Source organism: Lampris incognitus, chromosome 4 (assembly GCF_029633865.1).
Source record: "Lampris incognitus isolate fLamInc1 chromosome 4, fLamInc1.hap2, whole genome shotgun sequence".
NCBI classification, from domain to species: domain Eukaryota; kingdom Metazoa; phylum Chordata; class Actinopteri; order Lampriformes; family Lampridae; genus Lampris; species Lampris incognitus.
In genome coordinates this window covers 49171246-49195320 of record NC_079214.1, presented here as the reverse complement: position 1 = coordinate 49195320, position 24075 = coordinate 49171246, and the positions used below count along the sequence as shown (strand labels likewise).

Sequence of the window (24075 nt, the reverse complement as noted above, 5' to 3'; positions counted from 1 at the left end):
CCATGAGACTACTACTAAGAAGACCTAGATGGTGTGGTGCAAGTGAAATGTTTGAGGCTGCAGGAGTCATACCTTTCAGGCTCTTCTAAGAAAGCTCATATATAAATTTATTTGCTGGCTCAATGATTCTGATAATGCAATCATCATGAGTTTAAATAATATAAGATTCAGTGCCACACGCTATCATTCCCGGCAGTGGGACCACTGGTATACCTGCCTTCACACTAATTTGTTCCATTTAAGTTATTTTATTGTGTTTACTCTGTGTATTGTCTGGGTTTTTTTTAATTTATTTTTTTACCTATTTGTCTTTGTCTGTTATGGACCCTGAGTCTGCAATAAAGTGTTGAAGTGAATTGAATCGAAACTTGACATCTGACCCTGGTTGTTGGTACCAAGCCTCCACCTGGGCTGCACATTGCTTTTCAAATTGCCGGGAGCTGCTAGCACAGTGATGAGTGTTAGGAAGTGTTTCCAGAGCTCCTTCAAGGTGACCGGACGAGGAGTCTTTCAGTGACCAGAGCCTCCTGTGGTCCCACTGCCGCTCTCGGGGTATTACCAATTAGATTACATGAGATTAAAGCCTGATAACCGCTGTCGACACGCCTTGCTGTTATTTTTGTGCCTTAAAACATTGTTTATTAGGTCTGAAAGCGTGTTTGTCAACATTTTTGTGTCAGATACTATGGATTCTGGCGTGGTAATTGAACACAGGAAGTGGTTAGGGTAAATTTATGATCAGAGGCCGAGCCTCTATCTGTAATTGGACACAATTTGAAACTGTCGCTGACTGTGATCATGCTAGGGAGCAATCGCTTTTAAATGCATACAGCTGTCTAAATGTTAGGAAGGCCGTTGGCCACAGCAGATGCTGGGTCAAATTCCCTCCAGGTAAATAACAGTGTCTCCTTCGACTGCTCAGAGTTTACAGGAAGTCCTGGGATGGTACCTCTGAAAGTTAAAGGTGTTCGGTGTCAGTAAACAGCTGATAAGCTTTGAGCTGAGGCTGGACGAGCTTTTTTATCTTCTGCTCCCGTCTGTGAAACACTCCCCCCAAACAGTGTGAGAGCACCACGGACTCTGGACTCTTAAATAGGAAGTAAATCCCCACCTTTTTATGTCTGTCACATCTGAGCAGCCCTTACCCTCAAACTTATGGTGTTTTTTTCCCCGCACCTGTTAATTATTTTTTAGCCATGTTCTTGTTGTTTGTTTGTTTGTTTGTTTGTTTTCATTTTTTACTTGTTTCTGATGCACATTTTTAATATAATTTTATTTTGCATTGAGATTTTCTGTTAATGGAACAGGCATTTTAAAACTATAATAATAATAATAATAATAATAATAATCCATTAAACCAATGCAAAAGGGTCCAGGGTCAGATCCCTGTGGGGAGTTTCCGTTTTTCTTCCCATTGTTATGAGTAGTGCACAAATGATTGTGTTTGTGATGTGGACTGGGTAACCTGTCCATACGGTTTCCCTGTCTTCCCACTAATGCCTGCTGGGCGAGACCCCAGTCCTCATTCGGCAACCCTGAATCCCATTAAGCAGTTTTGGACAATGAATGAATGAGCTATAGTCATTCTTGTCTAGGCTTAAAATGGGATTGAGTCTGGGACGTAATCGTTACAGATTTTAAGACACTTGGTCCGGTGTCCGGAGTCTTAGTCTGAAAATACAGCCAAATAATTTGGAAAAATTATGTGATATTTGAACTACAATATGTTGAACAACAGCCAAGCTACACCCAAGAGACATCACTCTGACAAAGGAAATTCCTCGTTAAAATGCAATTCAAACTCATTTGTCAAATACAACATCCACCTGTTCACATGTCTACATCTGAAATGTCACATGTAATTTTTTTACTGCTTTAAAAGTTTGATGATTAGAAACCTCCACGGATAGCTGGGGACCATAGCCACCCCAAGCACAAACTGTTTAAACTCTATTACCATCCGGCAAATGGTACCGGAGCATCCGGCACGGAAGGCTTAAGGACAGCTTTTACCCACAAGCCATCAGACTTCTGAACACTTAGGCACTGCACACTTGAGTACACACAAACACACACACACACTCTCTCTCTCTCTCTCTCTCTCTCTCTTTGAAAATGCACACGCTTCACTTTACTCTGCACTGTTGACTTTCGGCTATACCACTGCTGCACTATTTACAGATACATGTAACATATTTATAACAACTATATACCTCTGTATATATGTTATAGTTCCATATCAACCGTTAATTTTAGATTTAAGGTGCAACTGTATATAGTTTAAATTTAAATGTTTTTTTATTCTTCTCCGGCCTGTATACATTGTGAATTTTAACTTACTTTACTCTAGTTTTAGCTATCTCAGCTTAGTTTTAATTTCTCATTCTGGACTGTAAATACTGCAGTTTTATAATTTCATTTTTTTTTGTTGATAATTCTTGGATTTTTTTATAGTTTTAACTTAATCTGTTATGTCATAATGCGATTTTTTGGGGGTTGAACTGATGCCTCATTTCATTTCCAGCACTGCCTGCCATGCTGCATCATTGTGCATTTGACAATAAAACAACTTGAAAATCTTAACAAATCTTGTATTTGGTGTCAGACTTCAACAATTAAATGAGTAAATGTAAAAAAATCCACTTGTTTTCTTGAATTTAAAACCATTTCAGACCTTTTACTAACCAGGCCATTACAGCTGTCCACACTGTGAAGTGAACCCTTCAAGGCAAAACTTTGACCTCTGAAGCGGTGTCAGTGTCACATGCAGGACATGCAAGATTATGGCAATGTGGCAGGGTGGACATGTTGGTGCTTTGCCTTTGATTTTAGTTGTGATCAGAGTATGTGTGGTTCACCTGACTTAACAATGGAGATTTTAGTTTTTTAGTTTTTGGAGCGGGGTTTAGTTGGCTGCTGGGAAGGCTGCAGCCTCCCATAACCCTAATTTGAAATAAGATGGTGTAGATAATGGATGGATGGATGGGTGGGTGGATACATTAATGGATGGATGTGTGGATGGATAGATGGGTGGACGGATGTATGGTTTTTAGCTGGATTAAAATATTTAGTTTCCACACTTGTTATTCTGTAACAATATGTTTAAACCAGTGAAGGATTAAGCAAGGGCCTTTTTTATTTTTTCTCAATATGAAATTAATCCAAGCAGCAATTCACACTGATATTCCTTCCTGGGTTTGATAATATATCACTAGTTCTCAAATTTGCCTTTAGGACTGAAAGTGGTTTCTTCCCTTTAGACAGATTGGAAAAGAGCTCCATCTGCTGTCATTTGCAAAAATGACACATAACTTCAAACCTCCTTCGCATCACCAAAAAACAGAAAAACCACATCCAAACAAATGGTGCATAAATGCATTTATTAAAGTCCAACATCCAGCTCAGCTAAAGAGGGGATTTCTACCCAACGTGCAGACATTGGTGTGATAGCCTGGGCAGGATGAGTGGTCAGGGATGGGGACTGGGCCTGGTTGGATATGGCCTTGGCCTCTTTAGTTAGCAGCCAGGATCTGGTCCACCCAGCTGCGGAGCTCGGTGACACGGGCGTAGACGGCGGGGGTGGAGGTGGAGCAGCGGCTGCTTCCCCAGGAGACGATACCGACCAGGGTCCACATGTTGTCCTTCTCACAGACCAGGGGGCCACCAGAGTCACCCTGAGGGAGAGAGAATTAAACACAGAGCCACTTTAATGTTAGGATATCCCTTTATGTCTTCTTTTTTTTTAACTTGTTCATTTATTTTTGCTTTCCACCATTTCAGGCAACTCTGAACAATAATGGCACCTCTTTCACAGCAAAAAGCTATAAAGAGGGAGGAATGAACGTTTTGAGTGCTCGGCGTTTTTAGAAAGAGAGGTGGAGGAGAATGGATTTTGTTTAACCATACGAGATCAGACAGTTCTGAATTTCCTGTAGGATTATTTAAAAACACATTTGTTGAATAACGGAGGAGCAAGAGAGTAATGATCAGGAGCCAGAGGATTGTGTGACCTTTGGAGTACAACCCTCCACCCAAAGGTCACAAGAGTCACACGTGGCCTGTGAATTAGTCTACTGATTCTCCAAGATACCTGCAAAGTAAGGGAGCCATACAGACTGGGTCGAACCTTTTAATCGCAAATATGGTAAATATGTAAAAAATAAAATAATAATATCCGTCCTTTACATCCATTATCCAAACCGCTTATCCTGCTCAAGGTCATGGGGATGCTGGAGCCTATCCCAGCAGTCATTGGGCGGAAGGTGGGGAGACACCCTGCACAGGCCGCCAGTCCATCACAGTGATAAATATAAATAACAATAAAAAATGATGATAATTATGCTAAGTAGATGGGGAAAAGGTTCAGAAAGGGAGAGTATCTCACCATGCAGGAGGTAGCACCATCGGCTCCAGCGCAGATCATGACGTCAGAGATGTTGCTGCCCCAGTGACTCTTGCACTGCTGGTTGGACAGCAGGGGCAGGGAAGCCTGCTGCAGCTTGTTGGGAGTCATGGGGGCTGGGGAGGGTAGACAAAGTGAGGAAAAATGAATTACAATTCAAATTTTCATTCAGCATAGTCAAATTGTCTATTTTTACTGAGACACTTATTATTATTATTATTATTATTATTATTATTATTATTATTTCCTGTTATCTCTTGGCATACAGATATCATGTGGAATATATCTGACCATCTGTATTTTTGGAATACCAATAAGCGAAGAGTGTCAGTCAAACATAATAACATATCTACGTCTTTAGAGAGGGATATTTTAAGAGATACATTATTTTACATTACACAGTGTGGGTTCAAGTTAGGTTTTTGCTTGCACTTAGTTTTGTATAGAATAGCTTCTGATTTGATTGATAAATCTGATGTCAAAATTGACTGATGAATTCAATCTAACCTTTCTCAACCCATTATTACCAATAAGTCAGGCCTGTTTCCCTTGTGCAACGGTTCGAAAACATACAAGGAAAACTATTGCTTGACTGCCACCCACTATACGATGATAGCTACTATTATCTTTGAAATATTAGATTTAAATTTGGTAGATTATGGAAGTCTTACCGTTGTAGCGGGTCAGACCCCAGCCAGTGGTCACACAGGTCATGCCAGGGGCGAAGACATCCCCGCTGGCAGCTACGCACACAGGGGAGACGGTGGTGCCCATACGTGCAGGAGTGGCCAGCTTGATGAGGGTAATGTCATTGTTGATGGTACGGGGGTTCCACTTGGGGTGGGTGAAGACCTGGGGAGGGGGTAGAGAGACAGGAAGTACTCAGTAGGAAGAATAGGATGGTGTTATAATGTGCTTCTGGATAAACACATTGTACTTCTCTATAACTGTAGCCACACAGTTTGCCATGCTGCCCGAAGGCACAGTTATTGAACTGGAAAATGATAGATGTGTTCTCAGAGCCATATGTTTGAAGCCCTCTGTCTAATGCATGCACTGCACTGAGCCCTTGTATTGTATGTCAGGCTCCAACGTCTTTGTTGTGATAACCTTTTTCTATGACTACATACTGGAGCTGTAAAATAAACTGAATCATTTGAACGGCTCAATACTTAGCTTTATAAGTTACATTTAAAATGTAATTGGCATGCTTCTGGATTGTCCTGTGGACATTGGTGATCATCTTAGTCTGCCTATAGGTTAGCTTAATGGATACCTTGGCAGGCTTCAGGATCTGGATGTCTTCGGTGGTGGCTCCAGCACCCTTGTCGTGCTCTCCAACAATCACACGGTGGTAGGTCCTTTAACACGACATGACAAATAAGCTTTTAGTTTCAATGCAAGACAGACGTACTAGGATAGTTTACATGGATATTATGTACTGACAATGGATTAAAGACCAAATGAAGATGTGACACACAAACCTGACGTTGCAGTGGGCAGCAGTAATAACCCAGTTCTCGTTGATCAGGGAACCTCCGCAGAAGTGGAAGCCATTGGATTGCTGAGTGTAAAGGTAAGTCTAAATGTTAGCGTGCCGTCAAAACAACCTGTTGAACTATAGTAAATGTCCCAAACCCTGATAAGATTTTACATTTCCACCTTGATGCAGGCTATCAAAATTAGGTGGCCAGGGAACAAAAATTATCCATTCATTATCCGAACCGCTTATCCTGCTCTCAGGGTCACGGGAATGCTGGGGCCTATCCCAGCAGTCACTGGGCAGCAGGTGGGGAGACACCCCAGACAGGCCACCAGGCCATCACACAGGGCCGATACACACACACACACACACACACACACACACACACACACACACACATTCATACCTAGGGACAATTCAGTATGGCCGATTCACCTGACCTACATGTCTTTGGACTGTGGGAGGAAACTGGAGCCCCCAGAGGCAACCCACACAGACACGGGGAGAACATGCAAACTCCACACTGAGGACAACCCGGGATGACCCACCAAGGTTGGACAACCCCGGGGCTTGAACTCAGGACCTTCTTGCTGTGAGGCAACCATGCTAACCACAGGACCACCATGTCACCCACACAAAAATTATATCAAAATAAAAGTCATTGGAATAATGTTCCCATATGTAGCCCTGTGAAATCTCTACAGGCCTGCAGAGAGCCAATGGTGCTTGTCTTTCCTTCTTTCTAATTTCTTTTCCAACATTTGTTTGTGTAATCGCTAATTATAGAGGAATTGCACTCTCAATTATGCTATGGTTATACTTTTTCCAATAAAAAAAATTGATTTAGTCTTCTATGGGAAGCTGGAAGGCACACATACATGAATTTACTATCTATTGATATAAATATTCTGATAGGAAACTGCTTTATCAGTTGACAGTGGGGTGGATGCCATCTCAGCTGAACAGGTACAGATGACCACTCACCTGCAGAGACACCTGCCAGGGCCAGGAGTGGGGCACAGCCTCCTCACCATTAACAATGCGGGCGTAGCCAGTCACCTGAGGAGGGATTGCAGGGGTACCACAGCCTAGAGATGTGGGGGGAGAAAGCAAATAAATCTTATAACCTTACAGGTTAGCAACCCATGCATTTTTCTTTTATCATTTCAACCTCCAATTCTCACACTTTTCAGGAAAAAAAAATACTAAAAGCACTGAAAAACAGAGCTGGCTACTGCTTGGATGTGTGGATTTACAAGAATAGGAAGGACAAAATAAAGAGTCTATGTTTGTTTTTCGCTGTGTGTGATTGGGTAAAATTAGTCACCAAATCTTGCAAATGTTTCTAAACTTAATTGAAATATCCCATAAGGGTAACTGCACAAGTGCATCTAGTCTTTGAGTTTCAAGACTTTTTGGGCAAGTACGAAGTTACAAAACATAAAGGTTCTAAGAAATATTTTTTAAATATGTAGAAAAAATTGTAAGTAAATTCAATAAGTGGATGAGAGCAGAGCTTTGTTTCCTCACCGTAAGCGGCACTGACAAAGGCAAGGCAGGACACGATCCAGAGGAAAGCCATTGTGACGGATGATGATATTCCAGAGACCAGGACACGGTATTTATCCCCAAAACCAGCTCTGCATCCACCAATGGGAGATCAGACTTTGTCCAGCTCAGCTCAACGTTTCGGAAAACTATACAACAACGTTATAGGTCTGCATCAGCTGTTTATCAGGCTTTGGTATCTATCTGTTCTCAGAGCTTTAACGGACAGTGTGGATAAAGATAGCACACTTTGACCTTCACAAGTTAACTTTCCTATAGCTCAAAAAGCACACATCTAAGTACATGGTTAGAAATACATAGAAAAGTTGTTCTATCTCAGAATCAGAATCAGAATCAGAATCAACTTTACTGGCCAAGTTAGTCTATGCACACGAGGGATTTGATTCCGATTCACAGCAGCTTCTAGCACTTGCATACATCACTCACACAAAAAAAAAGAAAAAAAAAGAAACAAATGGAACTCCAACACGTCATATTATATTAAATAGTATATTGGAAAAACTTTTAAAAAGGCAGGAAAGCAGTTGCAAGACACTCTTCAACCATGGTTGAATGTTTCTGTGAAAAGTCTCACCTTTAAGTATAAAATGTTATAAGTTAAATCTATTAGTATTACTACTACTACCATTACTGCTACTTATTGCTACTACCATTACTGCTAATACCAATACCATACTACCATTACTACCAGGCAAGGCAAGTTTATATATACAGCACATTTCATACACAAAGGCAAGTGCTTCCTCAATGCTTTGCATAAAGGCATAAAAATACAGAACAAGATAAAAAAGATTAATTAAAAATAAGAGTATTAAAAGAATAAAATGAAGAATTAAAAATAAATTAAAGGATAATAGAAATATAATAATGAAACAGAGTTAAAGTGATGATTTACTGAAATGCAGTGGTGAACATGAAAGTTTTTAATAAATCTAATCTCTTCAGGTAGTTTGTTTGAATTGTCAGCAGCACACTGGCTGGACGCTGTCTCACCATGTTCGGTTTTTACCCTGGTAACTACCAGCAGAGCCTTAGATGAAGTGAGAAGACTGGAAAGTTCATATTCTAAAAATAGGTCAGTAATGGATTTTGGCCCTGAACCATTAAGAGATTTATAAACAAGGAACAGTATTTTAAAATCAACTCTGTGATTCCCTGAAAGCCAGTGAAGGGATCTGAGAACTGGAGTTCAATATGTTCAGTCTTCTTAGTCCTTGTCAGAACTCTAGCAGTGGGGCTCTGCATCAGTTGTAACAGTTAGAGGGCTTTTTGGGAGAACAGAGAAAAGACCATGCCAACAGTCTAATCTACTGATAACAAAAGCATGGATTTGTTTTTCCAAGTCTTCTTTATACATAAATCCACTTATTGCTGCTGTGATTTTAAGATGGTAATAAACTGACTTTATTATTACCTTTATGTGGCTATTAAAATTTTGTTCCAAGTACATAATGATACCCAGATTTCTGGCTTGGCTTGTAGTCTTGATTGACAGGGATTCAAGGTGAACAACAAATTTCAACCTCTCTTTCTTAGGGCCAAAGACAATAGTCTCAGTTTTATCTTTGTTTAACTGGAGAAACTTCGGGGACATCTGGTCATTAATTTGTTCCAAGCATCTAAGGGACCATATGTATATTGTGTATGTATATCTGAGTACTGCCTGCAAACTTGTGGTAAGAGACTTTATTGTGTTGGGGAAATTGACCTAACAGAAGCATGTATTGGTTAAATACATAGCACTGGCATGAAGATTGAGCCTTGGGGGACCCTGCAAGTCATCTTTTTGTGATCAGATACATGGCAACCAAGTGAAACAAAGCAGTCCCTATTGTGTAAATGAGATTTGAACCAGTTTAGGACACTTCCAGAAAGCTCAACCCATTTCTCCAGTCGGTCTAAAAGTAGCGCATGGTTGACAGTGTCGAAGGCAGCACTAAGATCAATTAGCATTCAGATGGAGGTTTTGCCAGTGTTGGTGTCTACATGAATGTCATTTAAAACCTTTATAGCTGCAGTTTCAGTGCTGTGGTGGGCCCAAAATCCCAACTGGAAACTGTGGGGTAATTAATTTGATGTTAAAATGCTACTGACTTGTTAAAGAACAACCTTTTCAATGATTTTACTTACTATGAAAGACAAATTTGAAATTGGTCTGTAGTTGCTAATTACAGAGGCATCCAGGTTACACTTCACGTTGAAGTTAAACTTTATTGTCATATGTTTTCAAAATACAATTAAATTATTGTGCTCTGGCTCTCTCTGCTTCAACACAAGGGACAGAATGACAAAGCACATAAGCCCCCCCCCAAAAAAAGCAAATATAGAATAAGTACACAGTGTATTCATACATTATATATACAATATAGAAAAGTACACGATAACACAACAATGTAATGTAAGGTGCATATGGGCGCATCAGCTGTTCAGCAACCTGACTGCCTGTGGAAAGAAACTATCACTGAGATGAGTGGTGTGTGATTTGATGCTTCAGTAATGTTTTTTAGATGGAAGGAGCCAGAACAGAACATGAGTGGGGTGGCTGGTGTCCTTAGTGATGTGTTGGGCTTTCCTTTTGCAGTGTGTTGTGTAAATATTATGAAGTTGTGGCATAGGCGGATCATGAGAAAATGCCCCCCATGTAGTTCTATGGCAATGTTTTTTGCTGCTGTCTTTACAGTCCTTTGAAACAGTCTGCAGTCCTGAGCTGTCAGGTTGCCAAACCACACTGTGATACTGTGATACAGCCTGTCAAGAGTCAAGACACTCTCCATGGTACTGTGAATAAAAGTTTATATATATATACACACACACACACACACACACACACACACACACACACACATACATATATATATATATAACTTGGTTAAAAGAAACACTCAACGGCAGGGAAAGTGCTCAACAAATAAGGAGCAAAATAATCCAGTTATATATATATAAAAAAATCCAGTAAGTCAAGTAATTCTTTATGAGACAGTACACGCTTGTTTCATGCAATAAGCAATCATCAGTTGCTAATGACATTAGCAGCTGATGAGTGCTCAACGCAAGAAACAGGCTTGTACTGCTATGTATTAAAAGTTTTTTTGTGCTACATCTATATTGATATTCCGCTCCTCATTTGTTGAGCGCTTTTATCAACACTATTGACAGTTTCCAAAAAAAATATATACATATATATATATATACATATATACACACACACACACACACACACACATATATATATATATATATGGCATCCTCTTTACACCTTTTGGGATGGGGGGAAAGTGTTTTTGATGTGATCCAGAAACAGTCTCTCCCACACCATGTAGTCGCCTGTGATGCGGGAGACATGGTTTCGCGTCCCGGCTGCGGCGGTTCCCAGACTGCCCCCCAAATTAGCAACAATATAATCTTCACATCTTTCAGCCTGCCTATAGAAGAGTCGTTAATACAAGGCCACCTTTCCCAGTTCCATGAACCACTCCCGATAAGAAGGAGCTTCTTGTTTTTTTCCATCCTCTCATTAAAGTCTGTCTACCCACCATTATGGCAGTCTTGAGCAACTCTGCATTTCCACATTCTTTCACATATAACCTGGGAGAAAACTCAGTCATCGGTGATTTCTTTGATACATTTTTGGACTTGTTCCCAAAAACCTTGTTGTGTTTTTGAGGCCTAACCTGTGTAATCTAGATGATGTCCAATAGAAACGATTGAGAATTTTACATTGAATGAGTCTGATTTTTATATCCCTTGACAGCTTCTTTTGACTCTGGCTAATCTTATCCTATTCTTTCTAATTAAATACAATGTTTAAATCCTTCTCCAAAACAATCCTTAATGCTGTTGAAGTTCTGGTAACTTGGTTAACTATTTTGCAATAATATCGAGAGGTCTCATGACCCATTCCAAATATTTTAATGTTGTGGAAGAGCAATTCCGATTGCTGAAGGTGTGTTCTTGGAAAACCTAGAAATGTAGACAGTAAATGCCTCAGTGGTAAGTAATGCCACATACTGGATCTAGGGAGACCAAACTCCTGGACTAACTCCTCAAAGGATTTCAGTAAACCGTTTTCAAACAAATCTCAAAGTGTCCAAATCCCATTATCTACCCATAGTTTCCATAAGAGGGGGTTCTACCAACACACAGCTTCGGGTTCGACAAAAGGTTTGATTCTGAGTTGAGGTGAGGGTCTAGGTTATGAATCTTAAATAACTTTTTCCATATGCTCTGTAATTGAGAGAGAATTGGGTGGAACTGCATATCAGGTGACATTCTGATGGTCAAACATGCCAGAGGGGCGAGAGGGAGGCACACATTACATTCCATATATGACCGAAATAAATTGCTCATTAATCGTCTCTCCATTTGTTTACTTGGGTTGCAAACTCAAAAAATGCACAACCAGTTTTTATAAGAATTTTAAACAATATAAAGCCTGAATATAGCCCTGTGATGGCCTGGTAGCCTGTCCAGGATGTCTCCCCGCCTTCCGCCCAGTGACTGCTGGGATAGGCTCCAGCATCCCCACAACCCTGAGAGCAGGATAATCGGTTCGGATAATGGATTGATGGATGTTTGATTTTGATTTGATATACTTTATATATACTGAGAGAGAAGGGGGGGGGCAGAGAGAGAATGTGTGAGTGAGAGTGAGTCACAGCTAGTTAGTTACATGTGAGGGGTAGTGGAAATATCTATGACATTTCTTTTAGCTAGCCAATACTCTGCATAATTTAATGTTTATTGACAGGTGCGTTTCATCACTCAACCAAGTGACCTCTTCACTCTCAGCTGACTGCAGGTATCCCCACCCTTGTAAACAACATAGGTGCATAACGACTGAAACCAACGACCCCTTTCATATGCAAATATACACTCATTGGCCACTTTATTAGGTACACCTTGCTAGTACCGGGTTGGACCCCCTTTTGCCTTCAGAACTGCCTTAATCCTTCGTGGCATAGATTCAACAAGGTACTGGAAACATTCCTCAGAGAGTTTGGTCCATATTGACATGATAGCATCACGCAGTTGCTGCAGATTTGTCGGCTGCACATCCATGATGCGAATCTCCCGGTCCACCACATCCCAAAGGTGCTCTATTGGATTGAGATCTGGTGACTGTGGAGGCCATTTGAGTACAGTGAACTCATTGTCATGTTCAAGAAACCAGTCTGAGATGATTCGAGCTTTATGACATGGCGCGTTATCCTGCTGGAAGTAGCCATCAGAAGATGGAACACTGTGGTCATAAAGGGATGGACACGGTCAGCAACAATACTCAGGTAGGCTGTGGCGTTGACACAATGCTCAATTGGTACTAAGGGGCCCAAAGTGTGCCAAGAAAATATCCCCCACACCAATACACCACCACCACCAGCCTGAACCGTTGATACAAGGCAGGATGGATCCATGCTTTCATGTTGTTGATGCCAAATTCCGACCCTACCATCCGAATGTCGCAGCAGAAATCGAGACTCATCAGACCAGGCAACGTTTTTCCAATCTTCTATTGTCCAATTTTGGTGAGTCTGTGCGAATTGTAGCCTCAGTTTCCTGTTCTTAGCTGACAGGAGTGGCACCCGGTGTGGTCTTCTGCTGCTGTAGCCCATCTGCCTCAAGGTTCGACGTGTTGTGCGTTCAGAGATGCTCTTCTGCATACCTCGGTTGTAATGAGTGGTTATTTGAGTTACCGTTGCCTTTCTGTCAGCTCGAACCAGTCTGGCCATTCTCCTCTGACCTCTGGCATCAACAAGGCATTTTCGCCCACAGAACTGCCACTCACTGGATATTTTCTCTTTTTCGGACCATTCTCTGTAAACCCTAGAGATGGTTGTGCGTGAAAATCCCAGTAGATCAGCAGTTTCTGAAATACTCAGACCAGCCCGTCTGGCACCAACAACCATGCCACGTTCAAAGTCACTTAAATCACCTTTCTTCCCCATTCTGATGCTCGGTTCGAACTGCAGCAGATCGTCTTGACCATGTCTACATGCCTAAATGCATTGAGTTGCTGCCATGTGATTGGCTGATTAGAAATTTGCGTTAACGAGCAGTTGGACAGGTGTGCCTAATAAAGTGGCCGGTGAGTGTAGGTGTGACCATTAACTAGACCTTCTGTTGTTCTACGAGTCAAACATGACCCATAACAGTATTTAACAGCAGAGAAAACCCTCTAAATGATCTTTTTTCAACCTGAAATCTGATGGCTTTTCCTAGAGTGACCCCAACTTTAGAAAAAGTGAAACATTGTTTTTGTTCATATTTCCATGAAAGCTGTACACCACTAGGGTACTAAGATTGTATTAGGGTCATGTTTGACCCGGAAGTTAAAATCATAGTCACAGCCAGTAACATACCACAAAAACCACAAAGACGCACACCCAGAACCACACACACCACACACAATGAGAAATTGAGATTATAGTTACACTTGGAAGATGCAAGTCTACACAGGGAAGCCAACCAGTGGAGGCCCGGAGAAGAACCAGGGGATGCAGGTTGTCCTTGATATGACAGCTGGACTGAGGGGGCACAATGTCACATATGACAATTTCTTCACTTCTTACAAACTCAGCCGGCAGCTCCTGAAGAGGAAGATCACCATGGCTGGCACAGTTAGAAAGAACAAGCCTGAGCTCCCCTCTGCACTCCTTGCAATAAGGGGGAGAGAGGCCTTCTCATCAAAGTTTGCCTTCACCCCCACCACCACTCTAGTTTCTTACCTCCCAAAGAGGAACAAGAATGTGGTCCTCCTGAGCACACTGCACAAAACAGGTGGCATCAGTGATTGTAACGACAGGAAGCCAGCCATCATCCTGGACTACAACCACAACAAAGGAGGCAAGAACATCCTGGACAAAGTGACTAGAACTTACAGCTGCAGGAGGATGACTGCCCGCTGGCCCCTGGTCATCTTCCATAATATCATTGATGTGTCCTCATACAATGCCTTCATGATATGAAACAAGATCAACCCTACCTGGTGTTTCAAGAAAGTTAGCGTTTTGAAGGTATGGTTAGCTGTAGTGGAAGCTAGCTTACCAAGTAAAATGGCAAGGGTTGGCTGGAACACGTGGGAATTTTGGGTGGAAGTATGAGATTGCAAATTGCTCATTAATTGTCTCTCCATTTGTTTACTTGTGCTGCAAACACAAAAAATGCACAATAGGTTTCATAAGAATTTTAAACAATATAAAGCCTAAATACGGCCCTTGGATGGATGGCCTGGCAGCCTGTCCAGTGTGTCTCCCCGCCTGCCGTCCAATGACTGCTGGGATAGTCTCCAGCATCCCCGCAACCCTGAGAGCAGGATAAGCGGTTTGGATAATGGATGGATGGATGATTCAACCTTCTTTGATTTTCTTACCTGGATTATTGAGACATAGCTGTTATATTTTCAGAGCAATAGCCTGATTGACTTGTTGGCCGACTGTAGTAAAAGTTCAAGTGAAAGGTATGTATTGAAACTATTGGTCGACATACAAAAAAAACGCCTGATATACATATATATGTATACATATTTTATGTATACATATATTAATACATACATATATAAAGACAGATAGATAGATAGATAGATAGATAGATAGATAGATAGATAGATAGATAGATAGATAGATAGATAGATAGATAGATAGATAGATAGATAGATAGATAGATAGATAGGTTTGATATTGGCAATCAGTCAATCATTCAGTAAGAAAAGAGAGTTTCTTTGTGTTTTTTAGAAAACCTCACTCTTACAAGTTACACACACACACACACACACACACACACACACACACACACACACACACACACACACACACACACACACACACACACACACACACACACACACACACACACACACACAGAGGAATTAACCCCGTTACTGATTTGAAGACTTACGCCTGGTTACAGTACATGACATTTCAACCTGTAACCCTTCGATCACAGAAAGTTTAATCAGTTCATTGGGACACAACGTTTATTGACAGAAATGTTTCATCACTCATCTAAGTGACCTCTTTAGTCTCAACTGACTGCAGGTATCCCCACCCTTATATACAATACAGTGGTATAATGACCGAAAACAACGATCAGTCTCATATGCAAACTGTAGTGACCATTAACTAGAGTTATAATGGCCATGTGTACTATTCACAGAGGATTTGGGAATAGTTAAAATCACAGCATTGTAACATGGTGATGGTGATTACCTTACCTGGATTATTGAGCATACATAAAAACATTTTGTAACCCTTTGATTCATGTTCATTCTCCATTTCAATTTTTCTGCAAATACAAATACTAAAAATGAAGAGGAAAAAAAGGAAACTAGGCAAATGAGACAAGGAAATCCCTCAATAATAACGTGTCAATAATATGTCAGCACAAAATAAGAAGGTAGAGAATAAATAGCTGTCAAACAGAGACTGAGCTAAAACACAGATCAGATCACATTAAACCCATCACAGCAGGCAAAACTGTATATTAAAAAAAAAACAAACAATAATATTAAAGCCATTGATCTACACTGCTCAAAAAAATAAAGGGAACACATAAGCAATGCAATGTAGCTCCAAGTCAATCACACTGAGATATCACATTGAGATATCAACCTGTCCAGTTAGGGAGCAACACTGACTTGTGAATCAATTTCCCCTGTTGGTAAATTGTCTAATTTCCACCAGGTGGAAATTAGACAATTTGCAAGACAACCCCTATAAAAGGAATGGATTTGCAGACCATTTGCCTGTCCTCATCTTTTCTGGCCGATCTTTGGTTAGTTTTTCATTTTGCTAGTGCCCTCACCACTAGAGGTGGCATGAGGCGGTATCTGCAACCTACAGAAGTTGCTCAGGTAGTGCAGCTCATCCAGGATGGCACATCAATGCGTGCTGTGGCAAGAAGATTTGATGTGTCTCCCAGCACAGTGTCCAGAGCATGGAGGAGGTACCAGGAGACAGGCCAGTACACCAGGAGACGTGGAGGGGACCGCAGGAGGACAACAACCCCGCAGCAGGACCGCTATCTGGTCCTTTGTGCAAGGAGGAACAGGAGGAGCACTGCCGGAGCCCTACAAAACGACCTTCAACAGGCCACTAATGTGCAGGTTTCTGCTCAAACAGTGAGAAACAGAATGCATGAGGATGGTATGAGGGCCCGACGTCCACAATTGGGGCCTGTGCTCACAGCCCAACACCGTGCAGCCCGATTGACCTTTGCCAGAGAACATCTTGGTTGGCAGATTCGCCATTGGCGCCCTGTGCTCTTCACAGATGAGAGCAGGTTCACACTGAACACATGTGACAGACGTGAGAGAGTCTGGAGACGCTGTGGAGAACGTTCTGCTGCCTGCAACATCCTCCAGCATGACCGGTTTGGCGGTGGGTCAGTGATGGTCTGGGGAGGCATATCCTTGGAGGGCTGCACAGACCTCTACGTGCTAGCCAGAGGTACCATGACTGCCATTAGGTACCGGGATGAGATCCTCAGACCCATTGTCAGACCATATGCTGGTGCAGTGGGCCCTGGGTTCCTGCTCATGCATGACAATGCTCGTCCTCATGTGGCCAGAGTGTGTCAGCAGTTCCTGTATGTCGAGGGCATTGATGCTATGGACTGGCCTGCACGTTCCCCAGACCTGAATCCAATCGAGCACCTCTGGGACATCATGTCTCGTACCATCCGCCAACGCGATGTCGCACCACAGACTGTCCAGGAGTTGACCGATGCCCTGATCCAGGTCTGGGAGGAGATCCCTCAGGAGACCATCCGTTGTCTCATCAGGAGCATGCCCAGACGTTGTAGGGAGTGCATACAGGCACGTGGAGGCCACACACACTACTGAGACTTATTTTGAATCGTCTTGAAGAATTTCCACAGAAGTTGGATCAGCCTATGTTCTCATTTTCCACTTTGATTTTGAGTATGATTCTGAATCCAGACCTTAATGGGCTAATGATTTTGATTTCCATTGATCATTCTTAGGTTATTTCGCTCTAAACACATTCCTCTGTCTAATAAATAAAGATTTTCAGCTGAAATATTTCATTCATCGAGGTCTATATTGTGTTTTTAGGTGTTCCCTTTATTTTTTTGAGCAGTATATTTCAAATTCATTTACTACTGCACTTTCAAGATGCCCAAATTTGAATATTTGCTGTCAGCAGGCAAGTGTTTAAAAGTACGTTTTAATACATTGCTTCAAAACTACACCCTCACAAGACCACCTCTATGTTTAACATAGTTTATGTGTGTGGGAAAATGTTATGTATCTCCAGATGGGGACAGATAGAGCGTGATGTTGAAGGCGTGCACAAGGCATGGATTATGCAAATCCATATCACAAGTCAGTGACTATCGACAGTATAAAAGGGAACGGAGGACCTGTGGCAAACCAAGCTGAAAACATGGCCTTCCTCTGGATCGTCTCCTGCCTCGCCTTCATTGGTGCTGCCTATGGTGAGTTTGATCAAAGTTTGACCTGACCTTCTGGGATAGTTTAAATCAACAAAATACATATTATAAAGCAATAATGTTTTATTATCATCTCCTTTTGACGCTTAATCAAGATATTACAATTATTCTAATGTAGTTTCTTCATAAACCTGATTAATCTGGAAACTTGGTGTCCAGCTCAATCACTCCTTCTGAGATGTTTTTGAATTTTAATACAGATATTTGATTAAACTGCATTGTTTTCAGCAGCATAAACATCAAGCATTCAATAAATGTCACAAATTGACACGTTGATATATTCAAGAATAGTATCAATACATTTTAAATCTATTAATGAGAGAATATGAGAGATGAAAAGCACAATCTGTTAAAATCTGACCATTGGTCCATCTAACTTTTCTGTCTGCATATCTACCTGCATTCAACTTGTGGTGATGTTTGAGAGTACGTCTTTTTGTTTTTTTGGGGTTTTTTTGCATTGCTGTATGTAGAAATGAATTATGACAACCTAGTAAACAATTAAACATATTTGTTTCCCCCTATCAGGTTGTGGCAACCCAGCCATCCCTCCAGTCATCACTGGTTACTCCCGTATTGTCAACGGTGAGGAGGCTGTGCCCCACTCCTGGCCCTGGCAGGTCTCCCTCCAGGTGAGTTCACAATTCAAGACTGACATATGTAAAGAGACATATAAAGGAGCTGTACACCAGCACACATATTCTGTATGAGACCATTATTCCAAGTCTATTATTCTGTATTGCATAAATTTGGGTGATCTCATTTATGGTCAAGATTAACTTTCATTAGCCCCGTTGGCACATTGCATGCTGTGTCATTGTGTAAATGCTAACCAAAAATCATTAAGTTTGAAAATTCAAGGCCTTGTAAAGTGTATGGGCACTGCAAAACCCCAACGTAAACCCCTACTCTCATGAATAAAGGCTTTTCATTATTCTGTGTTATATACTAGGATTACTCTGGTTTCCACTTCTGCGGTGGCTCTCTGATCAATGAGAACTGGGTTGTGACTGCTGCCCACTGCAATGTCAAGTAAGTTCAGCTTCTGCTACACCAATCAAATAAAAAAAAAAAAATCCAATGCAACATGCAAAAACCCCAATATAAAGTTTATTTTCATTGTGAGTCACTAGGCATAAATAATTTGCTGAATTCCTAACATATTTGCAAATCAATGTGAATTTGAATTCAAGTGTATTGCAATGACTGAGTGTTTTTGCAAACACTAATGGCTACATGTAAAATAGCCATGTTCTCTGTACTAAATTAAAAAGCCGAATTTAACTGAAAAATGCTGCAATAGTCAACTCAGCTAAATGGGACTGAATTGCATTAGAATGAAGTTAACTGGACTGAACAGAATTGGTGTAATTTGGTTTAATTCACTGAATTTACTGAATTGAACAGAAATCAAAATCTCATTCCAATGATCTGAAATGATTTTAGTTGAATTGATTAAAACTGAGTAAAAAATTTTAAATGATTTTTTTAGAACCTCTCACCGTGTGATCCTGGGTGAGCACGATCGCACCTCCAATGCTGAGGACATCCAGGTTATGAGGATCGGCAAGGTACAACACTACATCTGTTGTGTACATCAACTTTATGGGGAATCGTTGTTCTGTCTATACCGTACAATGCTGTCCCTCTGATCACACTATTGGTTGCTTGTGAAGTCATTGAGCACCACTGTCTCCTCCTCTAAAGGTGTTCAAGCACCCCCGCTACAACGGATTCACCATCAACAACGACATCCTGCTGATCAAGCTGGCCAGCCCTGCTAAGATGGGCATGCGTGTGTCCCCTGTGTGTGTGGCTGAGACCGGAGACAACTACCCTGGAGGCATGAAGTGTGTGACCACCGGCTGGGGCCTGACCCGCCACAACGGTAAGGAAATACCAAACAAACTCTCTCTAAAAAAAAAAAAAGACTGTTTCCATCCAACTTTCAAATACAGTTCAGTAATTAAACGTTACAAAAAAGAAAAGCAATCAGAGGTACGTTTCCATCAGATCTGTTTAAGGGAATAAAACCCTGAATGTGGGCCTACGTGTCCTACATCACACGTCCATACTTCATCACCAATGAAAATGATGGCCAATTTCAGGTTAAGAAACAGCTGATCATGTGATTAGCATTTCTTTTCTTTTTTCATTTGGCAAATGCAAATTTATTGCAATCTATCATGTTTCTTTTGATAGAATAAAAGGTTTATGTATCTCAAGCGAGTTAAAACAAAATTCACAGAAAACTCCAACTCCTGCCCTCTGGTAGGCGCTACAGAGCACTGTATGCCAAAACATCCAGACAATAACAGTTGCTTTCCGCAGGCTGTCACTCTGATGAACACTTAACATTATCAAAATAAATCTAAGCGTGCTGTATATATTATAAGTTGTATACATGCATATTCTGTCATGTCCACCTACCTCATGTAATATAATTAACCTGCTAACATATTTATACGACCATCTTTGCACCCTGCACAATTGCCTTACTGTTTCACCTGTATACGTAAAGTCATTCCTTGTATATATATAACTAAAGATTGTTGTGTTGTTATTCTATGTAAGTACATTGAGAGCCACTAAACTGGAGTCAAATTCAGTGTATGTGCAAACACATGGCCAAATAAAGATGATTCTAATTGATTCTGAAAAACACTTGGATGTAAACGTGGTTACTGATCCCTCTCATTCTTCCCATTGAAGGGGTTCATTGGGGAACTTTCTGGGGTTTCCTTTTGGTTGCTAACAAATAACTTGAGAGGTTCAAATTTTCCCAAAATGTTCTTCCTTTATCTATTTATTCACTAAGGTTGGTGCCCCATGTGGATTTGAAAATGTATTTTCAATTGCTGTTATGTATTTTAAGAAGTGACATGTGAGATTAATTATCACAATAAGCTGAGCACCCCCCCCAAAAAATACTTTTTTTTTAGGATTTACATACACCCAATTAAACAGAGTCAAATCTCAGCTGACAGATGTTTTCAATTTTCAGCTCCTGACACCCCCGCCCTGCTGCAGCAGGCTTCCCTCCCCCTGCTGACCAATGAGCAGTGCAAGCGTTATTGGGGCAACAAGATCTCCAACCTGATGATCTGCGCTGGAGCCTCCGGTGCCTCTTCCTGCATGGTGGGTCACCTTAGGCAATAGGCGGTCATTTTTTTTCCAGTGATTTAGTCTCACTTTGTGGGGAAATCAGGTGTCAGTCCATTTACTTTGCCTTGTTTTAAGTTGTGTTTGTATTTAATTTGCAGTAAACATAGTATTATATAGACAATGTTTTGCACCAATGAGAAAAACTGTGCAAAAAAAGAGGAAAAGTGAAATTAAAAAAAGCTCTGACGGCTTATAAAAACAACTCACCCCAAAGGGGGGAAAATATAAATAGAGATAGAAATGAAGATAACTGAAAAAATGTCTTTTAAAACGAAATGGGTTCTGGTGGGTAACAGGATAATAACAACATATGAAACTTGGACCAGGCTAATAACATTATACCTTACCTTTCACGCCTGTCTAACATTTGTCACTTTCATTGCCTATCGCATTAATGGGCTTTTAAATTGCTGTAAGTGCAGTAGTCAGTTAGTTGTACTATGGCTGGACATTAAGCATTTCACTGACAAGAAAATGGGCTCTGCGTAATTACAAGCAACACAAGTAGAAAACCCATCCACTGTCTTTAAAGGTGATTTTGTTTTTCTTTCCAAGAGCAACATGTGCATTGCAGCAGTCATTGAATCTCAACTCCAGTCATCAGTTTCACTGTTCACTGTTTTGATACTGGGTGGCTGTTTGCTGTATTTCAGGGTGACTCTGGTGGTCCTCTGGTGTGCCAGAAGGCTGGTGCCTGGACCCTGGTTGGTATCGTGTCCTGGGGCAGTGGAAACTGCACCCCTACCATGCCCGGCGTGTACGCCCGCGTCACTGAGCTGCGTGCCTGGATGGACCAGACCATCGCCTCCAACTAAATCCATCCTCATGACTCTTTTCAGTTTCATTTATGATCAATAAAACAAGTAACTCTCAAAAATAAGCATCTCTCTAGGTTTCCTGTGTGACTAAATGACATATTAATGGAATAGGGGGGCATCTTTAAAGTGTTAACGTTTTGGAGAACGTCAAAGTGTGGCCTGACCCAACAGACAGTAATGCAAATTCAAGTCCCAGCACAAACTAATCAGATAACCATATCAGATTATAAAAAATAAATAAATCACATAAACGGAGACAAGCTTGATCGTAAACTTGTCTCTGTTAAACCACAGCATGTCTGTAAATCTCCACCTTTACAGAGCATTATGTGTCTATATACAAATGCAGATCAACTCGATAACAACATGCATGAATTTATTGTTGTTTGAAAGTATTCCCTTTTTTTTGTACTATAAGAATCCCTGAAGTTAAGTCCAAAAATCAGAAGCATAAAATGAGCCCAGCAGAATTTAATTTGGATTGTACAGAATGTTTAAATTTATTTTCAAGGAATGTAGACAAATATATAGGTAGAGGTTTACTGCTTTATATTCATAAATCATATATAGACTGGAATTTTAATGATGCAAAGGGGGATAATCTTGCATCACTAGATAATAAGTTTCTGGACTGTATTCACAATGCATTGCTGTTTCAACATGTACAAGAACCAACAAAGTGGCAAGGTGATGACACACCACGTGTTGGCTCTTATAGTTACAAATTAAGATAAAATGATAAATGACATTCAGTAGTTAGGCCCTTTAGGTAAAAGTGATCATTGTGTCATATTGTTTAAGGTAATTTGTTACACAAAACGGTAAGAAATTGGACTACAAGAAAAACTTACATCAAGCGGAATTTTGAGGAAGCATGTAGAGAATTGGAAGTCTTTTACTGGACACAAAAACCTGTCTAATTATGATGTTGAACACAAATGGAGATTAATAAAGGATAAGTTGAAAGAAATAGAAGATAAGTATGTACCGAACAGTAAAACCGGGTCCCAGATAAAAAGCATACATTTCCCTTAGACGGTATTACAAAATGGAAAATTGTAGAAAAAAATATTCTTGAGAGAAGGGCAATAAGAAGTAAAATAACCAGAGGTACAACAGCAATATCGAAGAGTTAGAAACTTTGTGAGAACAAGAACACATTATTTAAGAAAGCGATACGAAGATGACTTAGCAAGACAATCTACGATGAAACCAAAGATTATCTGGAATTGCATTAATAAGAGGACAAAAATTAAGACATCAGTAGGAGACTTATATACCAATCGGAAGGATACGAACTCCACAAAATCAGATAAATATATTGAAAAAGCAGAAATACTGTCAGATTATTTCAGCATTGTATTTGTGATCAAAAACTGAAGGGCACATACCTGAATTGCCAGGAGTTGAAGTTCAGCAAACAGAATGTTTTATAATAACTTCTGAAGATATAAAACAGGTTCTACACGATATTAACGTCTATAAATTGCCTGGGCCAGATTCCATACACCCTAGGATCTTAAAGGGATTGTCTAGTGTGATTACTGAACCCCTAACAATGCTGTATAATAAATCATTAGAATAATCAACTTTACCCTGCGATTGGAAAGAGGCACATATCAGTGCCATTTTCAAAAAAAGAAAACATGTCACTAGCAGGAAATTACAGGCCAGTTAGTCTGACATCTATAGCATGTAAGACAATGGAAAAACTATTCAGGACATATATTGTTGACCATATGAAGTCTAACAGACTTTTTAGTAACAAGCAGTATGGATTTATATCTGGACGATTGACTACACTTCAGCTTCTCACCGTTGATAAGTGGTCAGCAGCTTTGGATAGAGGGTAGTCAGCTGATTGCATATACTATTGGACTTTCAAAAAGCTTTTGATAAAATTCTTCATAAAAGACTGCTGTCAAAATTAAAATTCTATGGCATAGATGACAGAGTTACAAGCTGGATACAGGATTTTTTACATAATAGGAAACAGCAGGTGGTGGTAAATGGGGCCACTTCAAAATGGAAACCGGTGACCTCTGGAGTTCCACAAGGTTCTGTGCTGGGCCCTGTAGTCTTTGTTGTCTATATAAATCATTTACCAATTGTGATACAAACTGATTCATACGTTTTTGTGGACGATAAAAAATATTTAGAATAATTAATAAGGA

At 40.6% G+C, this 24075-nt stretch overlaps 2 protein-coding genes across 2 annotated transcripts; one reads left to right on the top strand and one right to left on the bottom strand.

Moving 5' to 3' along the window:
• Nucleotides 1-3359: 3359 nt before the first annotated feature.
• On the bottom strand, nt 3360-7470 carry LOC130111332 (chymotrypsin B-like). The gene is made up of 7 exons (XM_056278479.1): nt 7416-7470; nt 6870-6973; nt 5887-5966; nt 5679-5763; nt 5074-5254; nt 4385-4518; nt 3360-3674 (listed from the first exon to the last, which is right to left on the bottom strand). Exons 1-7 carry the CDS (start codon nt 7465-7467, stop codon nt 3513-3515), a joined length of 798 nt encoding a protein of 265 aa, XP_056134454.1. The 5' UTR covers nt 7468-7470; the 3' UTR covers nt 3360-3512.
• Nucleotides 7471-17851: 10381 nt separating this feature from the next.
• LOC130111374 (chymotrypsin A-like) lies at nt 17852-21898 on the top strand. Its single transcript, XM_056278548.1, has 7 exons — nt 17852-17903; nt 18447-18550; nt 18871-18950; nt 19411-19489; nt 19626-19806; nt 20923-21056; nt 21737-21898. The coding sequence occupies exons 1-7, from the start codon at nt 17852-17854 to the stop codon at nt 21896-21898; spliced, it is 792 nt and encodes a 263-aa protein (XP_056134523.1).
• Nucleotides 21899-24075: the final 2177 nt, after the last annotated feature.